The sequence below is a fragment of the Chlamydotis macqueenii genome, chromosome 2 (genome assembly GCF_036417535.1).
Source record: "Chlamydotis macqueenii isolate bChlMac1 chromosome 2, bChlMac1.mat, whole genome shotgun sequence".
Classification (NCBI taxonomy): domain Eukaryota; kingdom Metazoa; phylum Chordata; class Aves; order Otidiformes; family Otididae; genus Chlamydotis; species Chlamydotis macqueenii.
In genome coordinates, this window is record NC_141557.1 from 140,826,637 (window position 1) to 140,853,281 (window position 26,645).

At 36.8% G+C, this 26,645-nt stretch overlaps 1 protein-coding gene across 10 annotated transcripts in view; it reads left to right on the top strand.

Moving 5' to 3' along the window:
* Positions 1–26,645, top strand: part of VPS13B (vacuolar protein sorting 13 homolog B) — a 465,113-nt gene that overhangs the window by 95,092 nt on the left and 343,376 nt on the right. For all 10 annotated transcript variants that reach the window (XM_086741084.1, XM_086741085.1, XM_086741079.1 and 7 more), the window contains one exon: positions 11,189–11,373. In XM_086741084.1, the coding sequence (XP_086597210.1) occupies positions 11,189–11,373 (185 nt within the window). The remainder of the gene's footprint in view (positions 1–11,188; positions 11,374–26,645) is intronic.

Consider the following 26,645-nt stretch of genomic DNA (forward strand, 5'->3'; position numbering starts at 1 on the left):
CCGGAGTCAGTGTTTAAGATGGTAAATTTAAATTTAATAATAATTGTAGTCTTTCAAGTAAAAAGTATTTACTGAGATCTAATGTTTTTCTTTAAATAGGTTCTGATACACTTTAAAATTCTTTTGAGATTACTAATTCATGAGGCTACAATATAATCATTTTAACAGCCTTTATACTCTTTCTGCTGTTATGCAGCGTATGCACGTGAATCGTTAGCACACCTTATCCATTCCTGTCCTTGCTGTTGGTGATGTCCTTGATCCATCCTTTGCTACATTAAAGGCTTTTCTGGTAATGGGAAAAACAAAACACACTTCTCCTCCTTCCAGTGACTTCATTTTGATCTTGTAATGTCTATCATAAAGGATAGTAGAATTGGCTTTTGGGGTACTTTCAGGCAAGGAAGAGTGGGGTTAGGTGCTTTTATTTACCTTTCTGGATTTAATGGAATTCAGTAATTGCCTGTGAATGCATCTTTTTCCATCAAAAGATTTTATCCATTTTATGGAGCAAAATAAGCAGTATGCAAAAGTATTTAGTAGAAGAAATCAATGGAAAAGCTCAAGTCCTAACCAACTTACCTTTTTGGACAAAGTTTTTTATTTAGATCAGGTGTTAGTGTTTACTTGAAGTTGGGATTGTATTTAGCTGTTGAATCTTCAGTAGGGAATTTGAAACTATGTTAGTTCCCAAGAAAATCTTTGAACTTTTCATAGAGGAAATAAAATAAGAGTTTTGTGCTTCTTTCAGTGAGTTGTGGTGCATCTTCTAACAACTTTGCAGCTGTTAATAATCTTTAAGAAAAAAGAATAATTATGCAAATTTATCTACATAGTTTTTCTCTTTCACACAGTTTTTGTGGGAGTACTTATAAGTGAGTTAAGACTATGTATTCAAAAAGGGTATACGTGAGAAATTTGCAAGGGAGGGCAAGGAAAGAGAGTGTTTGTATTAGTGTGTGTATGCGTTAGATGTGAGTGTTTTCTTTCTGTTACCATTGTCAGCAATTCATTCCACAACAATCTTCCTCTTAACGCTGTAGGTATAATTTTATTTTTCCTGGTTCCTATTTTCAGTTTCCAAGCACTTTCAAAGAAGATTCAGTCATACAGCTTGTTCTCTTCACATGTGCTTTGGGTTTCTTCTGTTCTTATATTCTTCCCATCTTTCAATAATTTTATTGGAAATACTCTAAAGATGTTCATTTTCCTTTGTGTTATCTTATTTGTTGCTCTTTTCCTTGGTGTCTGTTCTCCATCCTTGTGTCTTAATCCAAAATCTGTTTATTTCACCAGATTGTTTTTGGTTTTTTTCTTTCTTTTTCCTCTTACCATTTGAAACCTGTGAGAGGAAGGTAATTCTATGGGCCTTTTTGTGCCTCTTTCCTTCTTAAATGTCACTGTTGTCTTCTGTCACTTTCTGTCTTGCCCTTTCTACAAGGGTTGGGAGGATGCTTTACAAGTTGCTTAGCTTTTTGTGAGACAGAAAGTCTGTGGATCTGTCCTTGTGACTTCCTGCTTGAAGCAATTCCTCTTCCTTGCTCCCCAGAAAGAGGAGCTGTCTTCCTATTTTCTGTCTCAGTTAACTCTCACAAGCCACTATTCCTAGTTTGTAAGACTTGGTGGTATCCTTACTTCAGGAGATGTCTTCAGATGAGAAGAAATCAAAGCCTCTGTTCACCATTCTTGACAATTCTTCACCTCTGTGTTGTTTGGAGAAGGGTCAGATTTTTGGGATAGCAACTTTTCTCCCTGCATAAAATACAGCTCTATACTCCAGTTTTTCTTTCTACAGGATAGGGTCATGTCTGAACAGCTGTGCTGGCTCTGGAAAATGGAGAGGTCCTCACTGTAGATAGGGCCCATGAGCTGGGCTGTTTTCTTATATATAATGTATACGTAATTTTCAAACATGTTTGATTATTTCCGATGTGATGTAAGAAGTAGCAAAGAGGAAAGTCACATTGCAAATTTGGCATAGGAAAAGGGTTTGAAATTTGAAATAGTCAATAGAATAGACTAAGAAATGGAGTATCTGTGCATTCTGAAGTAAATGTATTAAGAGATAAGTAATTTGTGTTTAAGATGCTGAATTATGCAGCTCTGCTGGGGATAAAAGAGGTAATTTGTTAGTAACTTCAAAATAGTGCCATGTTAAAAGAGCGTATTGGATAGAAATCTATATTAAAAAATCCTTATTTGTGCTCCTAGTAACACAACAAAATTCTATTCTACAAAATCATATCCTGTATCCTACAAAAATAACTTGTAACTGACTGTATTATTAGCTGCCGAATTGAGTGTGTTGGTCTGGAAGGACGGTTTCTGTGGGAGCTGCTGCTCTTCTGGCAGCATGGAAGGATGATGGAAGTAGTTGCTGTTCTTAAGGCTGCCACAGGCATGCCTCTTGCTTAGCCGCGAACACAGGTTAAGCATGGATCTCCTTGACAAATGGCAGCAGCCTTTGTGTCCTGTTCCAGTTTTGTGGCATCACATTCAGCAGATGACTGCGTTTGTCCATGCAGTTTTCTTCACTGAGCACTAGCATGTTTCTGAACCCTCCTGGCTCCCTGTTTTACCTGCTAATGGCAACCAAATGGCTTTGTGTGGCAGATTTAGAGGATTGATTTAATGGCTGTTACTGCTGCTTCTGGGAGTGTGTGAAGGGGGCAGGAGGAGAGGGAGGGGGGGAGAGTTTGTGTCTTTGGACAGTAAAGCAGGCTGCTCTGTGGGAGGGCAGTTTGCTGTTCCACCCCTGTGACTACTGAGATTGGATTACACTGTGGTATCCAAAACAATGATCCTGGATTTACAAAAGCTACAAAAAAATGTAACACTTGCTTTGTCTTAATAAACACAGATCTCTGCTGTTTGGCAGCTTCTACCCAGTTACCTCTGATGGTTTTGATGGTCCAGGTCACCTGCAGTTGTTTAGTTACTACATCTCCAAGTCCCAGCTGATTTCCTCTCCTCGCTGCCCCAGTGGGTAGATGATAATGATTGCTTTTATTGTTTCATTGCTGGTTTTCAGAGTAGGAGCTAGTTCTCCTGAAAAGATACAAGGCACAACTCAAATAGTAGATGTAAAAGTGCTCTGCCTCTGATATGATTCACTCTGTACTACCTTCAAGCCAGTGCTTTCCTATAGAAAGTCCTTGCTTCTTTCCAGACTTTCTGGTTTTTTTTTGTTTTATTTTGTTTAATATCTTGATCTTTGGTCACTGTAAAGAGTACCAGTTTTTCTCATGGTCTTTATATTTGGATCTTGTTGGACGTAATGCAGCTAAATGTTGTATCCATTCTCTTCTCCCCATTAATATCCACAATCAATGAAAATATGATTCCTAGTTTCAAGTAAAAAAGTTACAGGACTTCTCGCAGAAGTAAAGAAAGAATAGTTGAAAGTGTAAGTAAGAAAAAATGTCCTGAATTGGCATTAATCACATTCCATGAGGAGAGCTTCTTATCCTTTATTTTCAGATTTCCCACATGCACCTTGTGGGGTTCTGAAGATGCAGTTCTTCAAAGACACAACCTTATGCACAAGATTCAGTTGGTTGGTGGTGGGTGTAAAACTAACCATATGTATTAAGGACATGAAGAAGACTGAGGGATTGTATTGTAATTTCCTCAGAACAGAGAACTTGAATCGAAAAGAACTATTCTTTTATAGATTGTTTATGCAACTTTAATGATTCTTTCTGGAGACAAGTGTTAACTAGTGACTAGAAAAGGAGTTGTTTTTTTTTTTTTTTCCAAAGGAAGAAATAACAATTAGTGACTGACGTCCACTTGCAATTTGTTGTGAGTTCAGATCCCTAGCATCTGTCCCATTGATGAGCTTTTTCAAAGTCAGTAAGGTGAATTTTCTCTAAACACGCTAATATGTTTCTCTAATGCAGCTGCAGGTTTAACATGTTCCTGCGTTACAGTTTCAGCAGCCACCTTAGTTTATCATGTGTCCAAAATAAGACTGAAAACCCAACTCCTTCCTTTGGTTATTCTTTGTTGGTATCAGCAGAGTTTTAGTTCAGATCTGTTGCATTTTGAGGCACATAGGCAATGACTTAATTGGAAGTGGAGATAGACTGCTGCCTTGCCTTTTTTCTTAAACTTTTAATCTAGTGGGTGGAAAGACTCATCTGATGCTTACTGTAGCTGGATTCAAGCTGAGGGAAATTAAGACTTTCCTACCCTCACATTCAGGTCTTTGTTTTTTCTTGCGGCCTTTCACATTTTCTTTTGGTGTCTCACAGCAGATAAAGTTACAATAACCGTCCCACTAAGGTCACTGCTTCTCACTTCCTCGTTGCTTCACAAACAAGTATTATTAGTCACATTAATGATCATAATTCTTAAGCTAACGTCATAATTTTTAATCTCCCGATGTAACAAGACAAACTAAATTATTTTAAAAAGAAGCCAAATTTAGAGCTCCTAACATATATGTCCAGAGTCTTACATTCTTTGCTTCAGAGTTGTTTTTTTTTTTTTTGCAAGGTTTCTTCCTTTTAGATATTTGTTTGATTTTAGTAATTATTTTTCATTTTGTAATAACGCATTTATTTTTGCTTTACTGTATAAAGCTAAATTCTATTGTTCTATAAAAACACACACTGTGTGAAGAATTGAGAATGGATATTCTCTGTTCATTTTCGAAGACATATTGAAGCTTCCTCTTTGCCTGGGTTTGTAATTGTTGCAAGGAAATCTGTGTTTTTTTCTGAAGTTCACATATGAATTACCACTTTACAAACATTTTTCATCACCGATAATTTCAATTCTGTAACTGATCTTAAAAAAACCACAGACACAGTCAGTTTTGAAGTGATCATGTTGTTCTCTTCTAATCCTGTATCTAAAATTTTCAGAAAGAAGAAGTTAATTGTTTTTATTCATTGTGAAAAAGAAAAAAACTGATGAATCTTCAAGTTCATTGTTTTTTCCTTTGTAATATATTGTATGATTAGCTGTGTTTCCTGCAAATAAGAGGCAAAGGCAGCTGCAGCTGCTGAAAATTCAAGTGGGTAAGAGAAGACGTAAGATGTCAGGTAGCCTTTAGTGAAGCCTATAGAAGAGCAGAAGAAGTTTTGAAGACATCAGTCTTGGAGATGTTTTTGGAATGAAGTGTTCCAAAGTGGATTTAATTATTATTTTTTGTTTGTAATTAACTTCGTCCTCTAGCACAAATAACTGTATATTTCTATCTGAAGACTAAAAATCATGTTAGTGATGCAGATGTGTGATACGACTGTTTTTTTTTATTGTGAGTAGTAGTGACTTCAGTCTTGCATTTAAGAAAATAATAATTCCAAGACTCTAGCGGTTGCCTTCCTTTTTCTTTCTTCTTCTCCCTGCACGTTCCCTTCAGACTTTTGATATTTGTCATTAACTAACTAGACCTTGTTTCCAGTACTCAATAATAGTTGCTTAAATGTTGAGAAAAAGGATCAAAATTGTAATTTTCTTTAAATTGCTATGAAAAATCAGATTAAGTAGAAATTTAGATTTGTTGTAGGTATGTAGATTAAGCCTTTGTTAACGTCAAGCATAAAACCAGCATACGTTTTCTGTTTGCCTAAGAGGAAAGGTGTTCAGATGCTGACTGAAATAATTTAGGCATTTAAATTACGTTCAGATTCTTCTAAGGCACGGTTGCTGGGATCTGGTAGCAGGTTACTGGTTTTGTTATTTTGGAAGAAATGAACTAATCGTATTTTACTGTACAGGATATGAGTAAAAACAAAAATTGAATTTTTGGAAACATTTTGCAGGTTCCAGCTTTGCATTTGGGGACTTTATATAAACCTCTGGAGCCAGCTGTTCACCGCTATGTTCTTTCAATCACTCTGAGGTGTTGATTTTAAAAGAATGAGTTGCTATTCCTAAAGTCTACAAACTGAAAATATTTCATAGCAGGCCTGTGAACTTACATGGGTTGGTGTTATTGGTGTGTATGCATGGTGTATAATAAGGACTAATTCATGTTTTCATTCAAAAACAGTGAAGAAAACTATTTTCTTTAATGGTACGCCAGATTTATCCAAATATTTCAGCAAGTCTGTATTACAGTTTGTCAGCAAACTGGGTACAACCAAAGTGTATTTTAAAATCATTTAATTAGGACAGATTCATTTTCACTCCATGCCACTACACAGCAAGACTTGCTTGTTCATATTTCCTTAAATTTATTCTGGAACTTGTCCAAGTTCAGCTTTAATGAGTAGCCTATCCTGTTAGTTACATTAGGATTTATTTTCCCCTAGAGAAGAGTGTTTGAATTGGTAGGTTTTTTAACCTGTTCAGTTAAATGAACGTATGTTCAGAACTGCATCTTAACTCTTGAGCGTAAAGATTTGAGAAATAATTATTTCTATTGTTGTTACAGTTTTAAGGTGCAGTTTAAATAGTGGGTTTCGACTCCAACTGTGTACCATAACTATTTTAATAGGGTGATGAGTTTTGATATGAAGTCACATTCAGTCACTTAATACAAATTTAATGATACAGTATAGAAACACAGATCTGACTTGGTTTACCAAAAAAATATTTGTACTTGTATTTTCACTTATTGCTTGAATATATCTCTTGGGTCATAAAACTTGGTTAAATGTAGCTCAGTACCATATTAATGATGGATTTTCTGTATTAACAGGTGCAGTTTGGTAGCAAACTTGTATTTTAAGTTCTTTTAAATGCATTATTTGTGTTTCAAAACTATTATAATAAATCCTGAATTATAAATGTACTTTCATCACTAGCCAGGTCTAGTTAAAATTTCCTTTAAGCAACATTTGCTGCACACATGGCACAATACTTCCCCGTGCCTTGATTTTTTTTTTTTTTTTCTATAAAAAGGATTTATTTTCTTCAGCTTCCCATTTCTCCAAAGTTATCTGAAAAGGACCAGTAGATTTTATTTCTATGGGATTGTTAAAGCACAATAAGCATATAATTTGCATACTATTAAAAAAATGGTATGCAGTTATTACCTGTAAGGGACTATTTTATGTGAAACTTTTAAGTTTCCAATTTAGCATAGTTCGGTACAGTAGCTGTAATTATGTATTAAATGAATAGTCAGATTTTTAAAGTGAAGTCTTTTCCGCTGTCATTTGGTATGCTGTGATTGTCACAGCCCTTCGCAGATCACCCTCGCCCCCCACCCTCGAGTACATGAACGTGTTATTTTAGATGGAATTATTGCAGGGTTGTGTTTGTCCTGAATTTTGCTGAAAAAGATTTTCTACCTTCTTTCTTCCTTTCCAGTTTTACATTAGGGAACTCGTGTTTTTAAATATTCAGACCCTTTTTTTTTCTGAAATATTTAGTTTTAATCCTGCAAAATAATATTCAGAAATAAGAGGGAACTGTAGAAAAGGTAAGTTACCTGAAAGGATAATGAAAGGAAAAAGAACAGAAAGGAAGAATGTTACAATGTACTTCTGCAAAGAGATAAATAATAAAAGATCATAATAATACATGGCTTGAAAAAAGGAATACTAGGAAACATTCTGATTAATATCACCTTGCATTATGTTTCTTTCCATGTAATGCCTGCAAAAGTTTTGAGAACATGCATGTCTAGTTTCCTAGCTTGAATTCTACATAAAATTAAATGGTTTGTGCTGTCTGTTTAATCTTGAGTCTTAATATATTTTTTTTGTTGTATGTGTAGCATTTTGTTTTACAAGGATGGATTTTCCTAAGTACAGAATCACCTTATATAAGCTTTTGCTTATGCACACCTTTTCTGCTTAAATTGATAAATTACAGAGCTTGGACTTGTACTCTAGGAAATTCTAGGAAATCAAGTTCAAATTCTGGCTTGGGACCAGCATTAGAAAAGGCCACAGTGTTGCAGTCTCTACCTGTGCTATTCATGGAACCCAGACCTTTTCTTCTAGTGACTATAGGAATATATGTACATTTATGTGGATAAATGTTTGTGTATCTGAGGAGCTGAAATGGGGGAGATATTTTATCTAATTGTGTTCACGAGGGAATGATTTTCATGTGTCTTCTCCTGTGTGCTGTGTCATAGAAATTGTCAGAATATTTTCCAGGCTCTTAGTTCTTTTTGACTGTTTATCTGAGTCAAAGTGTTTTTCTTTAGTTTTTTTTTTTTTAACCAGGCAATATCTTTCCCTATTTGCCTGACTTAATACTAGTATTATTTTCAGCTTTTGTTTTGTCTCTCCTTAAAGTAGTTCTGATTTTCTAACTAGCTTATTTTTTTAAGTGAAGACAAAAACGTTTTTTTGAATGCCTTTCTTGCACGAACAGATTTCAAATGTTTTTGGATACAATTTTTTTTCAGATGGCCACACGTGATATTTGTACTTTTTGGGAGAACATTTTCAGGAAAGGGGTATGGTGTGTTCAAACTTCAAACTGAGAGATGGGAAGAGCTTCAGAAGTTTTGTATAGATATTTCTTACCCCTTTGGTGACCCACTGTGCTGCAGTTGATAGAGTAGTGATCTCAGGCAGTGAGATTGGCATCTGGTCTGCTCATGTACTCTATAAAGATCTTTACATGGCTGTCAGCAGAAAAGGCAAGTAGGAGATGCTTAGTTCCCCCTAGCAGGAAAAATGTAATTTTTCTTGTTCTAACTCACTGCTTTTGTGTCACTGACTGCTATAATAAAACACAAACAAAACCACCCAAAGCTAATAGAAGATCTCTTCTGAAAAGGCCTCTAATGAGTTTTGATTTTTCCAAACAACAGAGGCTATACTGATCCAAAATATGGTAGGTCCAAACTTCAAAGACTGATAGTTTCATTCAAACGGTAGACTGCTTTCCCCCTTTCCCCCCCCCCCGCCCCATTCTGAAGGATGTTTCTGACACAAGGCTGAGTTCTCCCATATAATAATGAAATATTTTTCCTTCATCTGTGTTTCTTCTGCAAATGGCATTTGAAGCTGACAGCACAGTTGTGTCATTAGTTTCAAGTGAGTTGCAGCTCAGAGACGCTCTTGTTGCTGGTTTCCTGCCGCTTCTTCTCAACACTTTTGAGACGTAATCCTGATTCTAAGCTTGGAGGCTCAAAAACCTTAGTCTCAAGAATACTGATTACTGTTACAGAAGGCTACAACATCTGCTTTTGTTTGTTCTTCATCCTCCATCTGTATTTACATCCATTTTTCTCCCTTTATAGGCAGTGCGCTGAAGTAGCGACCTGCAGAAAGCAGTTCATTTCATCTTCAGATCTAGAATGAATAGATCTCTGTTACGTATATAAGTGCTGTTTTCTTTTCTTTCACCTGAAAAGGGTCTATGTGGCCATCTTAGATATGGACGTTTGTTTGTACTCTAGACATCTAACACTTAATGAGATTAATTCCTCTTGTTCCAGAGAAAATGGTGTTCAGTTAGCTGTTTCCTGATATTGACAAGGAATTGAGGGAGATCTGTTTGAGACTTAAGGTGAATGCTTTTTTGTGCGAGTCCAGATCACATTACCTTTGTCTGTAACCACCGTAAAAACATGGTAGTTGATACATGTCTCATGTTCAGAATGCTTGTTTACAAACCATGTTTCATATGCAAAACTTTATCTGCAGGTTTTGGGCCGAAAGTGTTAGTAGCAGAGTGTTTTCCTATTCTGCTTCTTTGTCTAGATGATAGTGATCATTGGTCTGAGAGTGATAATGTGCTTTTTTTCTTCACAGTTTTCTTGGTGAAGGGCCACTCTCCCAATCAGGTGCAGAGTGTGTGAAGAAGTCTACTTCTTATTGGCAGAATTTTGTGTCAGCTTCATGCTGCTACAGCTTTTAGAGTTTGAGCATCAGGAATGGCCTGTTTCTGAATTCATGGAGCTTCCTGTAGAGTCTCCACTGCTAGTATGATCTTGCATATGTTAGGTCATGTGGCTGCCAGCATCATCTTGTGGAGCCAGATAGGAGATGCAGTGTGTTGTGACTGCTTCTGACAGTTCCTTGTAAGGTTTTGATTTTGCTGATCTAAAGAGCCATTCAGTGCCTGCAAGGGAATGTCTTTACATTTTTGGTTGCTCAAACGTTTTTGTAAAGGATACTTTTTTTTTTTCCTGGGCTATGATGTTTTGTGTGAGTGGCTTCAACAGCTTTCCCTCATTTGAAGTTCTCTTTCCCAATGGAACATTAACTGAATACTCTTAATTTTCATGTGGCATTAGGCTTATCTCTTAAATCTTCTAATGGAGGAGATTCTACAGAATGAGAATGAGCTAATCTATGCACCAGTACTTTGGGGACACCAGAGAAAATAATGTTAAATAGCCCAACAAATACATTTTGGTAATGGAGCAGGAGGTGATTAGGGCAAGAATAATAATGTTGTAAAAATGCTGCAGGAGAAGACTCCAAAATAAGAGTGTTAAAGAACCTTTACAGTTTTTGTTAAGTGTAGCAAATCAATCTGTTGCTTAATTCAGGTAACAGTGCATATATTAGGAAGAAAAGGTAATTTACTCACTTTGCTACAGTTGTAGTAGAGCCTTCTTGCTGATGGTGGACTATATTGTGACACGAATTTATTTCCAAACAGAATGTCTTTTACCTTGTGCTACCCTCCCAATGCCTGTTTTGCCTGTTACTCCTTCCAGTTTTAAGCTAAAACACATTGAAAAATATTAAAATAACCTAAAGAGCTTTATGTTAGCCCAATATGAAATATGAGGAGAAATAGGGGATGTGGAGCTCTTTTTATATTTTGTTGTATGGATATTGTCAGTATGTGTTTTTGGATTCCTGGGTGTACCTCATTTAGTGATTCACTGTAAGCTTTTAAATAAAAACTTTTCAGAAAATCCAATTTTTGAACAAATTTCTTCCATGTTTTTAACTGCACAGTTCTATGAGTAACTCTTATTTTGGTGGGAGCACTTGGAATTGCTTTTATCAAGTATTTTAAAACCAAGAGATAATTACATAAAAATATATGATTTTTCCTCTAATGTTTTAGAGGGAGATGTAAAATTAAGTCATGTAACACTGTAACAGAAGTCCTACTTAGGGTGAATTTCAGTATAGGTAGAATCAGCTCTTACAAGAAGAAATTTAATGAGCACACAGCTCCGATCTTACACACTAATTGCTTATAGTCTGGTATTCTGTGACTTAAGTTTTTAAATTGTTATTTTTATACACCAGAGTAATGATTTTCCTTTTTTTTTTTTTTTCCCTCTCAATATTTTAAACAGGACCAAGCGACCTCATGTCCCACTAACAGAATGCATATTTGAGCTTCCTAATTTGACAGTTCAAGCAACTAGAGCTCAAACCCTTCTGCTTCAAACTATTTATCAGAGCTGGTGTAATCCTGTTGGAAATGTCAGTTCGGTGGCGGTAAATGAAGCTTTACTGAATGAGGTTTTCCAAATGTCAGGTAAATATGTGATGCTTTTGGTTAAGTATTTATTATGGCACAGAGCACTGCTAGTAAATGTGCGTACAACTCTATCCTTTAAATCCAGGTTTTTACTTATAGTAGTTAACAGACAGAATGTTTTTTGTGTGTATATGGGCATTTATAGCTTATGCTTAAAACCCAGGATGTAAGCTAAGCCACCAAGCTTCACTCCTTGGCACCAATTTCTGGATGCATTTAATTTTCCCATATAGGATAATTTTTCCATGCTTCCCTCATCTGAAACATCCACCCTCGCTGCCTTATATAGTGCAGTGTTGTAACTTAAGATCATTCAGAGGTGAAGCTGTTGGAGGAAATAAAAAATACTGGATTATTAAGGGCTTTATTAATCAGTGACATACATGGAATTTTTTTTAAAAGACTGCAGGTGTTTTTAATCCAGTTTCATAAATAAATGTTACTTAACTGTGTGAAACTACTGAAGATATGCAAGTCTTGGTGATGATGATATAAATAATGAAATTGGTTACCTGTCATCCTTTTGCAAAACACCCATGGATTCTGGGAGTAAATTAAGGATTTTGACCAGCTTAAAGAGAAGACCACAGTCTTCAAAGTCATTCAGAAGAAGAAAATGTATTTTTAATTTCTATGCAGGCTAGAATAATTTAGACCCACTATTATTTAGACCCATTATTGTTCATTTGTTGTGAATAAACAGATAACAAGAATAATTGAGATCTTTTGGAATCTCCATCATTACCAGTCTTGGATAATGTCTTAGGAGAATGATTCAGATGTGGTAAATCATGACTTGAAGCAGAATGGTAAATTAGACTACCCCTGGAAGTCTTTATCATTCCTATTTTCATTTTTCAGTCCTGTTGTTTTTTAAAGTCAAATCTGTGTTGACCTGATGGTGCAAAAGAAATGTTGTATTTTCAGGTGTGCAACACTTGGAATAACTGTTTCAAGTGCTTAGTTTTTCCTTCTTTCTCAAAAGTCACTGATCGTCTTCATTCCTTGATGCTGTGTGGGTCACCTAAGGATGAGATTGTGAGGTTTTTTTTTCAAGTACTAGTACTTATGAAGGTAGCAGGTTTACAATCCACAAGTTGGAGAAATGAGTCATTTGATCATTTCAGAGAGTCTTAGGGTTTGCACAGTTCCAAACTAACCTGTTCCATCATTTAACATGTCTCAGTTCTTCAGTTCAATGAACTATGATACAATCATGCTAACAATATATCTGCAGAATAGAAATCTGGAGCATGCATTTGAAGTACTTACAGTTAAGTAAATGAACGGCATAGTACACTTGTTTTGATCTTCTCCTGTTCGTGGCTTAACACTTGACCTGGTAAATTTTATTATTCTGTAGTTGTACTTCGCATTAACTAGATGAAGGCAGTTTTGAGTTCAAGGCTATGAAATGATTTCTGTCTACCCTTTTGCCCTAATTCTTGGCTTGGTTAATTCTGTAAGTCTGCTACTTTTGTGTAAATTTTAGTGTCATGCCTTGTTGAAAATAATCCTTGTACTTAGTGTCAGCTTCCACATGCTTTAACAGTAGCATCTATGTGCGTAAGCTTATAAAGAAATGTTGACTGTAATTGCACAGGGAAGTTGAAATGTCAGCTTTTTTTTTTTTTTACTGTAGTTAACTGTGAGGATAAAGTAGTCAATAAGGAACTTTTCAGTAAACAAGGCACATCTGTTGATCACTGATATTATTTTACTAACATTCAACTTAGTTTCTCCAACCAGCTGATTAATGTTCCTTGGGAGTCCTTGATTTGGGTTCCAGCCTGCCGTTGCATTCCCTGTGCTTCTCTGGGCTTGTGCAGATCAGAGATGCTGTAGGGAAAGAAGGACAGGTGAGTTATGGGGGAAAAATAGAAAGAAAAAATGGAAAGGAAGGAAAAAGAGAGAAAGAGGATCAGCTAACAAAAAAGGAAGAGAGATGCAGAGGAAGACAAAGCAAGGAGAAGCAGGTAGAAAGAGTTAAAGCAGAAAACCAGTTAAAGTTAAGAAAGGCAATTTAATAGAAGATGAGTAGAGATAGATGAGTTGCAGGAGAAGGAGAGAACATCAGAGAAGAACACATGACTATTGGCCCTCTGATGTGGTGTATGGAGTCTCACAAGGTATGAAGGTCTCTTGGAACCTGCCTGCTGGGGAACTGCTGAAAGACTTTCTCTGGATGTAGTTTAAAAAGGCAGCTCTGCACTGTGTATGTCTACAAATGTAGGAACAGAATTTATAGCTAGTATCTGGGGTTCTATCCTATGATTTCATGTGGAACAGAAAAACATTTCTGCTCCAGAACTTCCTTCAAAATTAGTTTAGGCTGAAGGTGGTATAGGGATTCAGGAAAAATTCTCGAACTCTTTCCTGTACAAATTTTTGTTGGGAAGAGAATAATGGAATACTAGGAAGGGAAAATTGTTTGAAGATTAACACTTTCATGTTCCCCACCTACCTTCCTCCCTCTGTTCTCCAGAAACCTTTTTCTACTAAGAGAAAAACACTTTCCTGAGGTATTTCATACATTGCTGTCTTTATCAGATAGTCCCAGAGTTTCTCTTTTGATTAACTTGTCCAAAGGCAAGCTGTGTGAAAAAATAAGTTTTGAAGTTTCAAAAGCAAGTTGTGTGTGTTTGGTTTCTGACAGGATTTAAGAATGAAATGCCAGTACTACTTAAAATTTGTATTTGTCATACATATTAGTAAGGTCTGCTATCTTAAAACTATCAGTAAAAAGATGTGCACAATACTGTGAGCAGCTGAGTGAGCTCAGAACTTGTATAGGACTGGTAAAATGACTATTTCAAGAAAGATACATGGTTTTTACACTAGATATTTGGTCAGTATGTTTAAATATTCCTTCCTTAGCTTGAGACTATTTAATTCTACTAAGGGCAGATTTATAATTATAACTGAATTGGAATTTAAAGGTACAGGTAATGGCTTACTGGGATTTTTGAAGCACCTAACTGCCTTCATTGCAGTGACACTTCAGCAGTTTTGTAAATCGTAGTTTTAAATGCCTACTTGGCAAAGGTTCTTTTCAAACGTCAGCCAGTGTTTCTAGGGTTCAGAGAAGCTGAGACAGTTAAAAAATTTGACTTAAATATAAACAATGAAACTTATGACTTGAATGAATAGGCTTTACCATTAAAAAGTACAAAAAGAGTCATACTGCCTAAAATAGTTGTGCAAGAACAAAAAGAACAGAAAATTTAAAAGAGTAGATGGGAATACAAAGTGACAAAATGAAAAGTAAGAAACGGGTAAATAAAACAACTGCAAACAGCTGTTTGCTTTTTTTTCATGGGTTAAGAAAAAGGCCTTGTTAACTTTTTGATAATGTATTACATCTAAAATAGGAAAAAAGAACAAAAGCATTCTTCAACCCACAGATAGCTCTTTGGAAATTTATGTTGGAAATTTATGTTTGTGTTTTGGTTTTATTTTATAATCCTTTTGGTATACAAGCACAACAGTATGTAAAATGTCAGTTGAATGATATGTTAGTATGCTTACACATGCTTCTGAAACATCCCCAGTTTTTCATTTTATCCACTGTAAATGTGGAAACAAACATGAATCTGAAATGGATCATACTTTCTATATTTTTGCAAGGTGATGTGTTGATGTTAATAAAATTATTTTCCAATTATTATTATTTTTTTTCAAAAATAATTGTATGAAATACCAAAATTTTAGAAAAATAGTACCAGTTATGATCTTTCAAAAGTTAGGCATAATTAGTCCTGTGGAGTAATTCTATTGTGTATTTTTTCGTTATTTGTTAGTAGGTACCTGAAGCACTCAGTTTCTAACCATTTCAGCCTGCCAAGAAAACATATACACAGTCACACATGGCTTTAGTTTACTCTGGAAAACTGGAACTTGCTACCACTTTTTCCTTGTCCTATTCAGGTAGTTCATTATTTTGTTGACAGTTCGGTTCCATTAATCTGGTATTTTTGGGAAAATTGCTTGCAGACCTTACATTTCTGTATTGAAGGTGATCAAATAGGCATTCGAATCCCTCATGTAAATGATGTTTTAAAGTTAAAATAAAATCTACTTTCCAGAAAGTAACTGTAAAACTATTTTATGCAAGATTTCATGTGGGATACCTTAATGGTTGAATAATAAATTTTACCTCATAAAAATGAAATTCAATAATACAGTAGCTTTCTCAGCGCAGTAGCATCTGGTTGAATCTCATGAGAGCCAATATTTTCCAACTCATTAGGATCATGTCGTTCTGTATGTCGTCAACATTGACTTAGCCAAGCTACCTTTACTTACATAACCGCCAAACTATTAAATAGGTCTCTTGTGGAGTGAAGTCAAATATTCCTCTTATTTTGCTTTTGCCTTGGAAGAAGAGAAGAAAATGCACATACTGTAACATTTAAACATCTGGTCTAAACCACACCAGGGTAACACTGAGGAAAGTAACAGGATTCAGTATTCTTCCCAGGTGTACATATAAAAAAGGGTTGTGGAGCTGCTGCATAGTTCTTTTAACCACTTAGGAAAAAGACTGAAATAAGTGACTTGCCTTTCTAATACTTCTGTTTCTAAAATTCTTTTTTTCTCTTAGCTGCTCCCCTGCCACCAAAACCCTAAACACAAAACCCAACAAAAGCCCAACATTTCAAACTTAGTGGTAATGCACGTTGTTAAGCTCTAATCACTTCCTTGCAACACATTGGCATTTAATGTCTGTTTGCTCCACATAATGTGTCCACTTTCGGCGTTCTTTTTGAGGAGTATGACTTACACTTTGATTTTACTTTGATTTTAAACAGAAAGCTTAAAAGTGTATTCTCTTAAGTAATTGCTTGGGAGTGGCAGGACACAGCTGTATGAAACTTGCACAGTATAAAGAGTTTTCTGTCTTGCATGGGGATTGTACCCACATGTGTCCTCATACTTCATGTAGTCTTCTGAATGCAATGTGTAAATAGCATTATTTTTACACATTGTGCTTTTCTGTGAAGTCTGGTAGGTTATGAACTCTAATTTCAGATGGAAACAGGGTGTGGTTAAGCAACCTAAACACAATTTGTTCTTTATCTTTAATTATTTGAGCTTAATATAGTTGTTTATAATATTTTATTTCCTCTTATTGTAGCATTTTCACTGATATTCTTAAGTCATTAACTGACTTACACTGAATAGAGGACAGATGGGACATTTTGTTGCTTTAATACGTAATTTGTTGAGTATCTTCTTATAAAACTTCTGCCTGAAGCAATGATTCTGTAGTGGTCTAAAATGAGGAACTAACATGTGAAGTATGCTTGTAAACCAATAATTGTAATTGCCTTTTTATTTTTTCCGCTCTAATGTACAGTAACAAGCTTTGAAATTGAAAAATGCAGCATTCTGATGAAAGAATGGTGATAGGCATACTTAAAGCATTCATACAAGCCTAACTCTGATTTGTAAGATCATTCTAAAGTGTGTAATGTACTTAAAAATGCACTTGACACTTTTTAAATGTCTGTTCTGGTGAAAGTGAATGTATACATAGCATCAACAGCACAGTCAGGGAGAAAAAGAAAAGCTAAAAAAAGGAATACATATCTACATGAAATTAATATATATACTCATAAACATATTTAAGTTTCTTAAGTTGAATTGTGTTTCAGAATTGCAGCTCAGTTAAGTGTGTATGTTGAAACTAACAGTGAAGTCTTGTTGAGTATGTTGGTGGGCTATCCAAAACAAGACACCTGAGCTCAGAGCTATAAATAGTGCCCTTCCTCCAGAGTCTGTAGTTTATTTGCACAAATAGCAATGGAAGCTGTGACTGAAAGCACCTGTTTTGTTTGTTCAGCTGTTAGCTTTATGTTGTTTCTTGTTTTATTAAGAAAGGTGTGTTTGGACAGCAGGGAGGTAGACTGCCGTTTTGCCTTGTTCTAGCTGCCGTGTACTATGTCAGGTGAAAGACTCTACAGGGAGATTGAGGTGGTGGCTTCTTTTTGAAGAGCAATAGAGCATGTTGAGACTAAGCTACTGGAATTCAGTGTTATGGCAAAAAGAGTGCCAAGAACATAAGTAATGAATCTGCTGCATAATAGGAACTGGAAAGTTTCTGAGAATAGCTTGGAGCAGACACAGAAGAGCGCTTCAGAGATAACAGAAGGAAAGAGTCTTTCTGAGGGAGGACCCAGAGAAGTTGTTGCCAAGTTTAGAGTGAACTGGGAAGCCTTCAGTGGTTGCTGATACAAGAATAAAGCATGAATGAGAAGGCCATGGTGATTTGTGGTACCTGTGTTTTAAGAAAAAGGTGCATGCAGAGGCCCCGTAACAGAAATATTGACCCCAGTCATGCTACCATTTGCTGAACAGTGCTTTCCAGAAAAGCAAAAGGAAACTATTTCTTTGCCTCTGGTGAAAAATAATAGGATAATCAGAAAATTCAAGTTAGAAGGGACTTCAGGAGGTTTCTAGTCCAATCTTCTGCTACAATCACAGTCAGTCATGAGATCAGACCAAATTCCTTAGGGCTTTATCCAGTGAGGCCTTGAAATTCTCTGAGAAGAACACCCTACCTCTCTGTGCAACCTGTACCACTACTTGACATATTCTCATGATGAAAAAACTTTTCCTCCTCTCTTGGCAGAACCTTTCTTGTTTCAATATATGACCATTGTCTTTCATCCTGCCTTATTGTGCGCCGCTGTGAAGAGCCTAGCTGCATCTTCATCACAGCCTTCTCGTATGTACTGGAAGGCTGCCAGTATGTCAAATGTATTACTGCTGTTTTTCACCTTTTTAAACATTAAAGCAAAATCATAACTGAGGAGTCCTAGCTAGTGCTGAAACTCTGTGATGGTGCTTCTGCAATATGTTTCCTGTTCTAATTCTCATGCCAAGTACATTTAACTTGAGCTTTGATGGTATCGGTACATACAAACTCAGTCACACTGTTGTCTGATTAATATGTATGCTAGTGTATGACATTGAATACTTCTAGCTCATACCATCACTCTGTGGTAGTTTGACAGTTCTGGAAATTTCAGAAGTCCCTATCTCTCCTTTTCCCCTTCAGATTAAAGAATCCTACTTTGTAGGATATTAGATCAGTTTATATAGTGAGATGTTCTGAGAGGGAAGTGAAAATGCATACAGGTGATAAAATGCAAACAAATAATGAATAATTTATGTCTACTAATTGTATAAACTGTTCTGTTTATGGTTTCTTGGGACCTCCTTCCATCCTAAAGTGTAAAGAAGGCTGTTGTGAGCTGCTAAAACTGCCTGTTTCATTTCTCAGGCTTCCATAGCTGCTGTTTAAAAATCTTAAATCGGTGCTATCACATTCTGTAGTGCTGTTTCAAAATGATATTGGAATGAACATAAAACAAATAACTCCCCCTAGTAAGCAAATAATAGCAAGTCCTTAACTTAGATTGTAAAACTATATAATGGTATAATGTTTTCATACACACAATCCAGTCCTTCTAATGGTTCCGTACTGTTCAGATGAATGCCCTGTGTATGCATTAAAATAAAGTCAGCTGTTAAATTTCGCTTCCAGTTCCAGTTTGCTATAAGAATCCCTTTCTGTGCCATTCATCTCTTCATAATATATCCATGTCTTCCATTTTTTTCTCTCCTTGGGTAAATAAAAGTATTAAACTTTCTATATGGACATGGTTAAAAAATGTGTAGGGATCTTCCCCACTTTTGTCTCCACATGCCAAGAACTGTAAGCATTAAAAAAAGAGCACAAAGATGGTGACTAAATTAGATATTTAACCCTTCTCCTAATTACTGTAGATCCAGAAGAAAATATTCCAGGTAAGTTTTCCCATACAGATTGCCACTTACAGTTGTTACACTCTCACTGAAGATCTTTTCTTGGAAAAACAAAACTCACTATCCTCAGGTTTATGCATGTAAAAAGAAAAAAAAAATGAGAAAATATTGTATTGTATCACTCATGCATTTCATTCAATCTGAGTAAAATAGTTTGTTCAGTTTGTAATGCTGTGCAGGACAGTAGTTTCGTTTGAATAACAGCACGCTTTTTTTTAAACTATTTTTGAGTTAAAGTTAATAAAAATGCTTTGTGATTTTGAAACAAGTTGGAATACTTTAAAAGAAACTGAAACATTTTATAGCATATCTTCTTCCTTGTTATTCAGAATGAGAAATTTTGCAGTTTGGAAAGTAGCAGGCTAATTAGAGGTTTTAATCTTGATGAGTCAAGAAATACCAGCAAGGAAATTTTGAATGAAATAGGTTATTAGGGAATGTGAATGAAATGAAAAAACAGTAAATACAGAATTGAAGAAGTTTCTATGGATAACTTCTTGTAGTAAAAATATATTTGCTGTAGCAGTAATCTTTACTTAAAGGAAAAAACCCAAGGTATATTCAGAAGTAGATAGATTTACGAATAAGCACCTTCTAAACTATTAAAAATGGTAGAAGCCTGTTTCCTGTTTGCAAACATGTAATGCCGAAGGCTGATCTTGAGTCGTGAGTTTGCATCACGTGTGTAGTCTTGATCAAATACAAGTTGCACTAAGTTAAAGTCATGTGAGAGATTTCAAGTACGACACTGCTGCTTAAAACTTATTATAACAGTGCTTGCAATACTAATAGTTTACAAAATACTAGTATGCTCTAAAATTACTTTTATGAAATGAGCTCTAGTGAATGATATGGAAAATTACTTTCCATTTGTGGGGGCATTTTGTTTCTTGTGGCAATGTAAGATGATAAATACCAGTGGTGTTCTTGCCATGGAAAGATACCAGAGTATTACGTACTACAATATCTATGGCTAGTCTGATGCCCTACATGATTTATTATTATATTAAATCAGTTTTTTTAAAAAGCTAGATAAGTTGTAATTATTTTAAACCTAGAGATTAGATTATAGATTCAACTCCCAGTTTCTACTTGCATGGATATTCAAGAAAAAGGCATTCTTCTCCAGGAATATATCTCACGGGAGAGCTGTTAAGCCATTGAAATGCAGACTATATGAGGAGTGATTATTGTGACCCTTGCAGTGAAGAATAATGTTTTTCCTCTGTGTCTAGTCAAGTTCACAGCCATAGAATAAAATCAGTGCAAGGTACATGTGATAAAGTAATGGTTACAACAGAAAGTGTATTTTTACTGGAAAATACTAACCTACAATTAGAGCAGTGCTTTGACTGTGAATTGTTTAGGTTAGTCTTGTACCTCTAACAGTGGGCAGTTCTTTTGGAGAAAAATTCTACCGATGGTAGAAATACACAGTAATATGAAAAGGTAGTAACAATAAGGCAGACAAAGTTAGTGAAATGTTAGATTCTCAGGGAACTATAGTAAACAAGAAATTTTTTTGACTAACATTTTACAGTTTTGATTTTGCTTCTGTAGGGGAATTACTGAGGAATAAATGAAGAAAGGGAGGTGTTCTGTTACAGTGTTATTTAACGGTATCCAGTGAATGTCCCTTCTGTTCGTGTGAAGCGTAATAGGAAAATTAAATATGGCACAGCAGATGTAACTGCTTTGATCTTGCTTTGAAGTGTAGTACTATTGTAGGAAAGTATTCCTTGCTTTGCAGTATTGTCATTGTAGACTTTTTTTTTTCATGAATTAATATACATATCACACTACGCAATATGCTAATTAAAAGCTCGGATTCTGTGGAGTTGTTAAAGTTCTGTGTATAATCACAGCTCCTGATTTTTGGGAGCTTTATCTTATGCAAAATAAGAGCTCCTACATCTGCTGAACATTCTCCAAAACATGCTTTGGAACCAGGGCTGCTGTCGAGTCAGAGAAAGTAATCAGAGCTATTTCCAGAAACACCTTTATTTTAGTTGGAGATCATCTAAATAAGCGTAGTCCCCAGTCTGAGCTTAGTTTCTTTCTGTTATGATTACATCATAAGGCTGGTATGGATACAGGTCAAACCAAATGTGTATTTTACTTTTCCATCTTTTTTTTTTTTTCCCTTCCTTTTTTTACCCTCATGTTTTGCTTGCTTTTTTTTTTGTTTTGTTTTGAGGGCAGCATGATAAATCCAGGTATTACACCTTCTTATGCTGATTTCTCCTGTCTTTACACGCTGGCTTTGTTGCTGCATCACATTCATGTTCTTTTCCTCATTTTACTGTTTTTATGTTGGATCCTGGGATATTTGACTCTTTTTATTGGAGTTTGTTCCTATCTTTTTCTTTTCTCCATTTGATTTGCCTCTTTTTCTTCTTTTCTTTAATAAACAACAGAGGATCTGATCGGTTAGGTATGGAGAAGTAAACATTAGAAGCTACCACACAAGAGATAATTTGTTTTTGTTGTTAAAGGTTCATTTTTCTGAACTGCGGACTTTTGTAATCAATTTTTTTTTTTTCCTCAGTTGTTGCAAGGCATGGGGAGTGACTATGTAGGAAAAAACAGAAATTAAGGAGAAATGTAACTTTGGGATTGTCGTAGTTCAGCCCTGATCAGGACCAGACTACGCAGTCTCTCTCCCGCTCCCCCCACCCTCCGAGAGAACAGGGGGAGATGATATAAGAAAAACGGCTCAAGGTTTGAGATAAGGACGGGGAGAAATCCTTAAAGTTACCGTCACGGGCAAAACAGACTCTACTTGGGGAAAACTATTCATTTATTTTCTAAAATTAGCAGGAGAATGAGACAGGGAACAAGATAACCTCCCCCCACCCCTCCCTCTTCCCGGGCTTAACATTATCTCTACTACCTTCCCCTCCCGAGCGGCACGGGGGGGGAAAAGGGAATGGGGGTCGCGGTCAGTTCATCACGCGTTGTTTTACGCCGCTGTATCATCGTCGGGGGAAGAACTCCTCGCATTCCTCCTCTGCTCCAGCGTGGGGTCCCTCCCACGGGCCACAGTCCTTCGTGAAACTGCTCCGGCGTGGGTCATCTCTTCCACGGGGTGCAGTCCCTCTAGAACAGCTGCCCCAGCGGGCCCTCCACGGGCCACAGCCTCCTTCAGGCCTCCACCTGCTCCGGCGTGGGGTCCTCCACGGGCTGCAGGTGGATCTCTGCCCCTCCGTGGAGCTCCATGGGCTGCAGGGGGACAACCCGCTCCACCATGGTCTTCACCACGAGTTGCAGAGGAATCTTGGCCAGGAGCCATATTACTCCTCCCCCTCCTTCTGAACTGACCTTGGCGTCTGCAGCCGTTCCTCACAACAGGTTGGCAGACGCCTCTCAGGATCCTTTTTACATCTTATTCACTTCTCATCTCCTCTCCACTTCTTGCAGCCGGGCCGGGCCGAGTTGGGCCCAGTCGGCTGCCCGGCGGGAGGCCAGAGGGTGAGGCCTGCAAGGCCCATGAGGCTCGCGCCTCCCCCTCTCTGCCCCCCGCTCAGCTGCTTCACATCTTCTCCCCTCTCCTTTTCCTGTTTTCCCCTACTTAAATACGTTATCGCAGAGGCGTTATCACGGGACATTCTGCTACCAATTGGCTCGGCCTTGGCCAGCAGCGGGTCCGCCCTAGGCCCGGCCGAGTCCACTGAACAAAGGGGAAAGACTTCTAGCAGTTTCCTACAGAAGCTGCCACCTTAGGCCCCCCCTCACTAACAAAACCAGAACAGGGATAGTGTTATAGAAATGTTTAAAATCTTGACTGATGCAAAGGGTTTTTTTTCAAGTATTCCAGTAATTTTTCAAACTTTCCCATTTAAGACATTAATGTCATTTTTCTCAACCTGCTGTTGAAAGAAGAAAAGCATAATTGCTCTAAGGGATCTGATCTTGTTAAGAATCTACATTTAGTTCTTGTTTATATGACTTGTCACCTTAGGAGGAGTATATTGTAGTCTGGCTCTATCCGTTTTCTGAGACGTGAATACTAGACAATGCAGAGGAAAATGCAAGAATCCCGACATTATAGAAGCTAGTGATACATCCTTGCACCTCTGCAGAGGCTTTGAGTTCCCTTCTTACGGTGGATCTCTTGTTTTTATCTGGCTTCTGTGATATGCCACTGCTGGATACTATAATTTTGTTATGCCGGCTACTTTATTCTTGTATTAGCTAGGGTTTTTCATTCTCCTGTGTGTAGTCTCAGATTTATGATGTAGCCAGGTCATCTTAAACTAGATATTTTAGTAATAGGAATTATTCGAGAAAAGTTTCTAAAGAAAAGTAATAAATTAGTGACATCCTTTACTACAAGCTGACCAATAAGTTTCTGTGCTGACTTAAGCAGCTGTCCTAACTTACTATTTTAGGAAGCCAAGGAATCCTTGAGATTTCCATTTTAATCTGTCTTTTGGAATGTTTTCCTTAGCTTTCTGCTCTCTTCTCAAAGAAAATCTTTCCTAAAAATTCCCTTTTGTGTTATCTCTGTGTAGCCAGCAGGAGTAGGGAAGAGATCGTGCCCCTGTACTCAGCACTGGTGAGGCCGCACCTCGAATACTGTGTGCTGTTTTGGGCCCCTCAGTACGGGAAGGATGTTGAGTTGCTGGAGCGTGTCCAGAGAAGGGCAACGAAGCTGGTGAGGGGTCTGGAGCACAAGTCTTGTGAGGAGCAGCTGAGGGAACTGGGATTGTTTAGTCTGGAGAAGAAAAGGCTGAGGGGAGACCTCATTGCACTCTACAGCTCCTGAAAGGGAGCTGATTTTAAACATCCCTTCAAAGGATGAGTTGATTTAGGAATAAAATAGGTGTCTTTCAGAGACACTCTGGACATCACATGAGTCTGTTGTGATTAGCTATCATAGGTGAGTCCGTTTTTACCCAGTAGATTGGAGGTGAGTGGCAGCCTTGCCTGCCAGAAGGGAGCAGTCTCCTCTTCCTTTTGTACCAAAGCAAAGGGGTTTTTTCTTATGATCTGTTACAAACCAAGGAATCAAGAACAGAGAGGATTTTTTCTCTTTTTTTTTTTTAAAAAAAAAAAAAAACAAAAAAACCAACCCCAAACAGTTGTCTTTAATGCTTCCCAAGATTTAAATGCAAGTTTTTGAATGCTTGACAGTGAATATTTGCTGCTGTAAGTTGTTATGACCATGTGCTTGGTATGCTCTTGGCAGTAAATGTCTGACTGGCAAGTTTAGAATTTTAGGGTACACAATGTAAAACACCTGTTAGATATCTATTATACCTAATCTTTTTGCAGATTCTTTGAGAGTCCTTCTTAGCCTCTAAAGAATATAGTTTCTGTGTGTATTCAACAGCTTTTCAAATGCTGTGAAATTGTATTATAATGAAGATGATGTCCAGTTCAGAAGGGTGAACTGTGCTATTTTCAGTATGGTCTTAGGAAATTGCGTCTAAAAATATACTCTTTATGCCAACAAACCAGATCAATTCAGAGACATTAGGAGTCTGTAGGTATTTATGCCTGCTCTTTTTAGACTGACTATAAGCTTTAAAGCAAAGCTGTGAGGCACTGACGTAACAGCATTTGTAGTTCTTTTGAAAGCTCGTGTATAGCATCTTGCTATAGTTCTCGTAGCTCCTGGTTTCAGCAGTTAACTCTGTATTCCTCCCTGGGCTTAGATGAGGTGGTTGTGATCACCAAAGTGTTAAGCACTTGATCTTCTGTCTTTCAAGAGAGCTTTTTATAAAAAACTTGCTTTGATGTGTACTTGATGTCCAGGCTACTTTCCCTGTGGGATCACTTTTATGCTGCTGTCTATTCCTATGTTGCAGTATCCCATATGTTACCAATGAAACACAGCTTGCTGCCAGATTTGTGCTTATCACTGAGGTAGTACCTCTACAATATTCAGCCATAAGAGCAACTACTTTTTTAATTAATAAAATTTGCCTTCTGCACATTTCCACAAAGGCTTGAAAAACTCTCTTTGTATGTACAGAATATTTCCTGACTACAGGAAAAAAAAAACCCAAAACCCAGACAAGTAGCTGAAAAAAAGGGTAGTACTGGACCAAATGATTGTAATAATCTCAGTCGTCCAATCTCATGCCCTCCTAATTCTTTCACTGCTTTTATTTGAATGATTTGTCCGAGTTTGAATGTAAACCTTTAGGGGAATTTATTTCTAGTGATGTCAGTAAAGAGCTGTTCTAATTTATAAACTGGAGGGGAAAAGGATCAACAGAAAGAGCTGGTGATCAGTTTTTAGGGCATTGCAGTAAGCGCTAAAAAGTCCACATGTATGGTTATGAGATCAAATAATGAAATATGGTTCAGGGCATTCATTGAATTTTTTTTTTTTTCTGATACTCATCTATCAAACATGCAGTCAGATGCTGTATTTGCTATGGTAGCATTTGATGAGAAAACTGGGCTGCAGAAGAAGAAGCTGCATACTTTATAACAGAATACCTTGAAACATATGTATAAATAAAATGGGTGATTTTCTAGAGGACTAAATTTGTGTATTGCCCTCCCTGTTACAATATGAAGCTGGTCTGAGTTATGAATATTGTCATTTAGATTTCTATAATATTGCCCAATCTTTTCTGGAACCCATCTAACTGTACAAATGCTTACAGGATGAACAGAAGACTATGTTTTACTGCACCAGGTGGCTTTGTTCTTAGGCTTTCAAAAAAGCACAAGTATCTGTACATGAATAAGTTTTTTGTGAGGTTTTCCTTAATTTTCCCTTGAAATTCTTGTTTGCTGTAGTGCAATAAGATTTATCTGTTTGTAGAGTAATAATTTCTCTGTGTGTTTTGTATCACATTCCTTAATCTCCTTTGCAGTCTGTTCTTTCAGTATTTTACTCTCAGTTGTTTCAATATAGTTGAACATATTCTGTTAATGTGCTTATTTCCTATGCATTTATAGTACTTTAGAAGTTTTTACCACAAAGAACTGGGAAACTTGGAGCTTTAGTATGCCAGCCTCAGTATATACCTGAGTATTATCTCTTTGGAATTCCAGTCCACACTTCATTTGTGAAAGTATAAGCTTCTGATAAATCACAGAAATACTGCAGAAGTGAATTGGAAAACTTTACAAAGAATGGCAGAAAAAAAAAAGAACTTTTTTTTGAGGTGGCAGGATATTGAAAAGACCTGATGGTGCAAAGAGGAAATTTTCATTTCTGGGCTGCTGCTGCTTGGGGAAGGGGTGGCAAAGGGGGATCCAATGCTGACACCCAGCACCCGCAGGGGAGTGTGACTCACTCTTCGAGGAGCTTTGTCTGTGACCTCACTGTCACCCGTTAGATTATGAGATGCTAGAAACATAGGCCTTTCATTGCTGTAAAACCCACTTCTATTTTTTTCTATACTTAGGAGTCATGCTCTATTTCATTGAGGTAGTACAGAGCTTTTTTGTTGTAGTCAATTAGAAAACCA